The 6,415-nt window shown below is 39.0% G+C and overlaps 1 protein-coding gene across 1 annotated transcript in view; it reads left to right on the forward strand.

The window, feature by feature from the left end:
- SMC5 (structural maintenance of chromosomes 5) overlaps window positions 1-6,415 on the forward strand; it is a gene marked incomplete at both ends in the record, with an annotated part of 30,369 nt that overhangs the window by 18,554 nt on the left and 5,400 nt on the right. Inside the window, 3 exons of the mRNA XM_010135015.1 lie at window positions 3,470-3,541; window positions 4,447-4,702; window positions 5,873-6,027. Of these exons, the coding sequence (XP_010133317.1) occupies window positions 3,470-3,541; window positions 4,447-4,702; window positions 5,873-6,027 (483 nt within the window). The remainder of the gene's footprint in view (window positions 1-3,469; window positions 3,542-4,446; window positions 4,703-5,872; window positions 6,028-6,415) is intronic.

A 6,415-nucleotide genomic window follows, 5' to 3' on the forward strand; every position in this document is an offset into this window, starting at 1 on the left:
GGAAAGATGCTGAGTTTGAGATAAATAATTTACAGAAGACTGCTGAGATATTCTGATACTGCTTTCCACTGATTATTTACCATTACTTTGATTGTAATCAGCTAATATTATGTTATATATAATATTACAGTATGACATTACCAGACCTGAGATTTGTTCTGAGGTTAAATGATATAGCTAGGTCTAATTTGAATGATTAATATTCCATCTTGAAAAAGCCCACAGTCTGTTGTGGGAAATGGCTTAGGAGAATATGTTATATACCAGGTTAAGGCATGAATAGTTCGTATGTCATCAGGCGAGTTAACAAGATGTTAGAGGTGTATTGCTACTTCTTGAACATTTGTGACAGTAGCTCTTCTTTGGGTTTTGAAATCCATTTTCCTAGCGCATTAGTTGGGCTGTGAAAATGAAGTTCTTTTAACAAAGAATTAGTGCTGCTTGCAGTGTCAGGAGAGATTTTTGACCTAAGGCAAAACCTTAAAGCTTTTAAATTGGAACTTCTTCATTAGTGCTTCACTTTTTTGTAGGTGCTTGTCACCGGTTGGCCGAGGTGTGCCAATCATGGGGACGTGTTCTTTCCTCTCTCCAAAACCTCTCTCCTGCTCAAAGAGAGAAAGGGTTAAAAGCACAGATAAGAAAGAAAGAAAAAATTGTGAGACCTCTTAAGTCTGGGAAACAAAACCAAGTGTAATATTATATACAGAAAAACAAATGAAATATTAACAGGTTTATATGGGATTGGAAAACGAGGTTAGATGCGGTTGAGAGAACAAAAGCAAAAGGAAAAATAACACTGAGCAGTTTCCAAAATGGCCGTGTCCACGTGGTCGGCAGTTTCACGAGAGCAGAGCAAAGCTGCGGCAGCTGAAATGAACGCTGCGCCGCCACGTGGAAGCAGGAGCCGCGCTGCGCCAAGCCAAGACGATTAGGTCGTGGGTGCTGTGGTCGGCAGTTTCACGAGAGCAGAGCAAAGCTGCGGCAGCTGAAATGAACGCTGCGCCGCCACGTGGAAGCAGGAGCCGCGCTGCGCCAAGCCAAGCCGATTAGGTCGTGGGTGCTAAAGAAAGGCCAGCGGAGGAACAGCAGCTCCAGAGCACGCTGGTGGCAGGAACAGCGGCGGCAGCAGGGAAGCAGCAGAGATTCAGCCATTCCTTGCGGCACGGGGTCAGTGGCAAAGGGTCCGTCCTGTGTGTGCAGGAGTATGGCACCGGTTCCTGGACGTCCCTGAGCCAAAAGTGCAAGACTCTAGCCAGCTCTGGTGCACGGCTTTTTAAAGGGTCAGGAAGCCCACAGAAGTTTGCACAGCTGGTGAAATCAGATGAGGTGTGCAGACGTAAATGGGAGGAATACATCACAATTGTCATTTTTAAACAAACCATCCAGACAGGAAAAACTGGGTTTTTTTCCTAAACTGGGACAATACTGCTTGAAAGTATCATAACTTAGAAATTTATCTCTGTAGATGCAAGCATTCGGTGAGCATTTCACAGCTAAAATTATGCTGTATGCCAGAAGGAGTTGATTAATAAATGCTTTTATTATTAGAAGTGTAACTCTACTTTTGGCCTGAAAGTTGGGGCTTTTTTCCCAAGCCAAATTTGAATTTGGCGCTAAGAAGGCAGTTTAACAGTTTAAGTCCTCTGTATTTTGAACACGCAGACCTGTAGGGAACATAATTGTCTTCAGGCCCTTTGGTCCCGGCTTACATCCATTATCAGATGACTGTAATCCTGACTGCTTCTTGAGATCTTGCTCTTGGCTTAAGGATATATGTGAGTGCAGAGACAAACCACCTCTTCCTTATGTCTTTCTTGCACTTTGTGGGCAAAAAGCCAGGCATGGTGTTACAGATTTTGCCTGGAAGGAGCTGGACTGAAAGTAAAAGGCAAGAGCTAAATCTGGGAAGAAGTTAATGTGTCGAGACGCTGCATGACTATTTCTGTTGTCTCTGTGTAAAAACCCTTTTAAGGATTTGGTTAGACTAAGTATTCTGAGTAAAATTTTGTGCTTTGGGTGTGTAGGATGTGTAGATTCTGAAAAAAAAAAAGAATTCAGTCCATTTTGTGGGAAGAGGCTGATAAAATTGTGTGAGGGGCCTAGAATAGCTTCTGCTATTCAAAGGCATTTGAACAGAGTGAACTATGCAATTTTTTTAGCAATGCTTGACTATAGAGCAGTGTGTTGTGGTTGTACCATGAAAACCATAAAGACAATTACAGTTGTTAATCTGTTCTGTAAGGTAAGTATATATAAATATGTAATACCTGAAAATTAATTATAACTGAAGTAATTGAATTCCAGTTCCTTAGTAGTGACTTTATTTTGAACAGCATTCAGAATTGTTTCGTGAATATTTTGCATTAGTTTCCTGGGAGAGAGCTTCATCTTCACAGTCCTTGCCTGAGGTCTTTGGAGAGAGCATCACAAAATCAGTACTGCACAGCAGTCAGCTGCCAGACCAAGATGCATTGCTCTGTGCTCTCTTCATGCAAACAGCTGTAGGGTTGGATCTTAAATTTTTGTGCACCTTTCAGGTTGTGGAAGGGAAAAGATTCTACATAGTTTTATTTCTCCGTTTCTGGTATATCTTAACGTTTTCAGTGTGACTCAGTTTGTAGGGTGACATTTCTTCCAGCGAAAATGCTATACTTGTTTCCATGTCTGCACTGGAATTTGCTTACAATCCTTCCATCCTTTTACAGCGTTCTAGTATTCTGCTTGCACTGGTTTTGGCCTTGAGGGTTCAGGGAAGAAGGAATTAAGCTAGTAGAGAAAGCACAGTACAATTCCGTTATGTTTAGGATTCAGCTGTACAAGTGCCTGGACCTGATAAGACCTGCTTTGAGAAAGGGATTGGACCGGGTGATGCCCAGAATTCCCTTTGCACTTACCGTGTTCTCAGCTCTACAGAAGCTGAGAAGGATGGAGAAAGTAGAGACATGGGTACCTACACGTGAGCCAAGTTACCAAGCTCAGATATAGTTTTAGCACAGTGCATTTCAGAGGTAGGATGACTTTGACAATTCTCTTTTGGCTGTTCTGTGCCTAGCAACTTAAGCCTTTCTTGCTCCAAGTATAAGCTTTTCTTGGTAAAGCTGGTTTGGAAGAAGAGGCAAGAACATTTTCTAAGTGTAAGACTCCTAATATAACATTTTTATTGACCCCAAGGATGTAGTTAGTTTAATTTTAGATTAGGTTAGGAGACTTCCTCTATCTGTCATGCCTGAATTTGTGATCTGTAGCTGAACAGCTGTGAACATTTTATATGCTGTTACTTAGTGCTTCACGAATTGCTGAAACTATACATATTACAATACAATAACAAACTGGTGAGTATGACTTCGTCAATAATAAAATGTGGAGTAAATGCTTAGCTATGTATATACAGAATGTTGTTTATACATATACATGCTTTTTTCAAAAATAACTGAATATATGACTAGTTTTAATATCTTACCGTATGCAGGCTGCTGAAATCAAAGACATTTCTCAAGAATGTAAACAGAAGCAAGACGCTTTGGAGATGAAAGATAAACAAGTAAGTTTTTATATTTGTGACTTCTTTTTGTGTTCTTTTGCTAATGTATTAATTCAGTACTAGCTATAGCATATGCTGCATTCAGGTGAAATGCTATTTCTGAAATTCTGCAATAAAACGCCTATATGTTTTGTGCATTCTGTTAGCGGAGAGGGAAATTTCTCTGAAGAGGTTGCAAGTGCTTGCACACTTCCCTCCCTCCAGTACCCAAAGAAACCTTTAAAATGCCTGTTAGTCAAACAGGTGTTATTAAGGGACAGGTGTGTGCTAAATAAAATCAGTTACCTTGATGCAGCAAGCTTAGGAATAGAGAGGATGCGTATATATACTGTATATTACAGGCCTTCCTTGAGGAATTGCAGCCTCTGTAGAACTAAATGCACTAGGCATTAAACATGCCCTCAATTATTCTATGCGATAGGCTAGGGTTATTGCTTGTGTTAAGTGCATACATCCATCATTTAAAAAAAACCCAAAGATACGTTGTAGAACAGTTACAGACCTTCATCCGAGCACTCAGTCAAGAAATGCATAAATTAAATGCATACGGGTTCAGAGTCAATGTTGTCCATTGTGTTTGTGCCATCGGTTTTATGCAGTCTTAGACTAACTTTCAGATGTGTTAAGGAAGATCTTAAGCTTTAAGATCTGCTTTTGTAAAAGCGAAGAAACTTCAAAATTTGATTTAAAGGATTGATTGTATTTGCGCTTAAGTGTTTCTAAATCCTGAGAAAATCTTGTCAGTTCTTCAGCTGTCATAAGCGCTATTGGAACTCTACAGGCTCTTACGGTTTTAGAGCATGGTTACGTCAGCATTTAATAGTAGTTACACAGGTATCCTAGTTATTGGTAGTAGGTTTTGTATATTAAACTCCATTAATGTTAGAAATACTCAAAATTCTTAGATTGAAGAAATTCATCAAGCTTTGCGAATGAAAAAAGATGAAGAATTGGACAGACGGAGGAAAATACGCAACACTCACAAGATGATAGAGGACTGGAAGAATGAGCTCAATTCAATGGCAGCCTGTGAAAATCTTCAGCCACAAACTGATGCTATTAATAATCAGCTGAAAAAATTAGAAGAAGAAAGAGCAAATATTGATAGTGATATCAGTGATCTAACCACAGAGAAAATGAACCAAGAGAGGGAGAAGGAAAGTAAGTGACTTGGGGTTTTGTATGTTGCTTTTTTGCCTCTTTTTTTTAAATGGCTGTTCATACAGAATCTACTTGATGTCCTGCCGTAGTGAAATAATTTGAGACATTTCCCTCAAGCCTTATAGTTGTATCTTCCATGTATAGCAGTCCTTTTGTCTGTTACCAGTTTTATTAAAAGTAACAAAAGCCACTTTCAAAATAGGAAGAACAAGAAGATTAAAAAATGGAAATTTACCTTAAAACTATCCTTCCAAAAAATAAGTTTCCTCTGATCCTCTGGGTAAGGAGGCTACTTTGCCAGTCTGTGGTTTTTTTCTGTTACTAAAATGAAGGTTTGTACCGTTAGCAGGATGCAAAAAACCAAACCTGAAGCAAACAGCAGTTTGTTTTGAAGATGCAGTGTTTAAATCATTGTCAGTGTATTAGCTACTGATGCTGCCTTTGTCCTTTCTAGATGAACTTGAGCTCACTTTAATTCTAGTAAACTCCTTTATACTAGCCTAGGATTTACAGTTGACAGTTTCCTCAGAAACAAAATTCAAAAATTGCAGCTTTGCGGGAAGAGGGTGTTGTATATATTCCTCACTGAGTGTAGTACCTTGGCACATACCTCTCCTTCTGGCACTTAACTTAGAATCCAAGAAGAAACTGAGTTATAGAAAGACAACGTGACCTAGGGAAGGACACATATAGTTTACCTTGAGAAGCACAGAAAGCATTTGATCTGTTTCTCCTGAATAGCAAATGCTTTCACACACATTCTGTTGTCACAGATTTTGTTTTCTGCAAGCACAAAGTAACACTCAGAGGTTTCATGTTGCTAGTCCCACTGCTTCTTCAGTCTTGGGGCATTTTGGTTTTAAATAAAATAGAACAAGTTGTGAAGAAAGGTATTTTTAGGACTAAATTCCTGGGGTTTTTTTACTGCACTACCACATTTTGTTATCCTTTGGGTAAGTCTTGAATTTATTTTAGATTTTAAGCTATAATAGTTCTTAGGTTTTCTTTAGAATACTAACAGCATCTTGATTGTGGGAAGTGAAACTCTTAATTCTTATATAATGTCCTGACAACCCTATTGCTGGAGTATCATTTTCTAATAAGTATTGGAAAATGCTAGTTATGTGTGCTTGCTATGGGCCCTGTTTAAGAAACTGCCTTAAATTACAGGAATAATTGATCGCCTTGGACGACTTAATAATATAATGAATATGAAGGAAGAGAATCTTAAAGGGAGATTCCGAGACACACACTCTGCTCTGATGTGGCTCAGAAAGAACAAAGACAAATTTAAAAAAACCGTTTGTGAACCCATGATGCTTGAAGTAAGAGAATTTACTTGCATATCACTCTAACCAGTTCATGTTTCATTTATTTATGCCTTGCAAGATTTCAAGACACATCTTGAAGTGAGCTGCCAATTACATGCAGGATACATTAGCATGGTGTACTGTTTGTAATATTAATTTTGTAGGCAAAGTAGTAATACTCAACATTGAGGAAGATGGGGTGGTTCCTTCTCTTTCCCCACTCAAGGAAGAGACCTTTATTAAAGTGCCCATTGCAGTTTTCCTCTCAGGTTGATCGTGTTATTTAGGCTTCAGTTGTTTGTATTCGCTGCTTAAAAAAGCAGGGGTGGTTACAATTTTAATACCTTCCCTTACAGGACAACCTGCTCAGCAACAGTTACATCTCATTGTGATCTCCAGGCAT

The sequence above is a fragment of the Buceros rhinoceros genome, unplaced genomic scaffold (assembly GCF_000710305.1).
Source record: "Buceros rhinoceros silvestris isolate BGI_N320 unplaced genomic scaffold, ASM71030v1 scaffold11804, whole genome shotgun sequence".
NCBI classification, from domain to species: Eukaryota; Metazoa; Chordata; class Aves; order Bucerotiformes; family Bucerotidae; genus Buceros; species Buceros rhinoceros.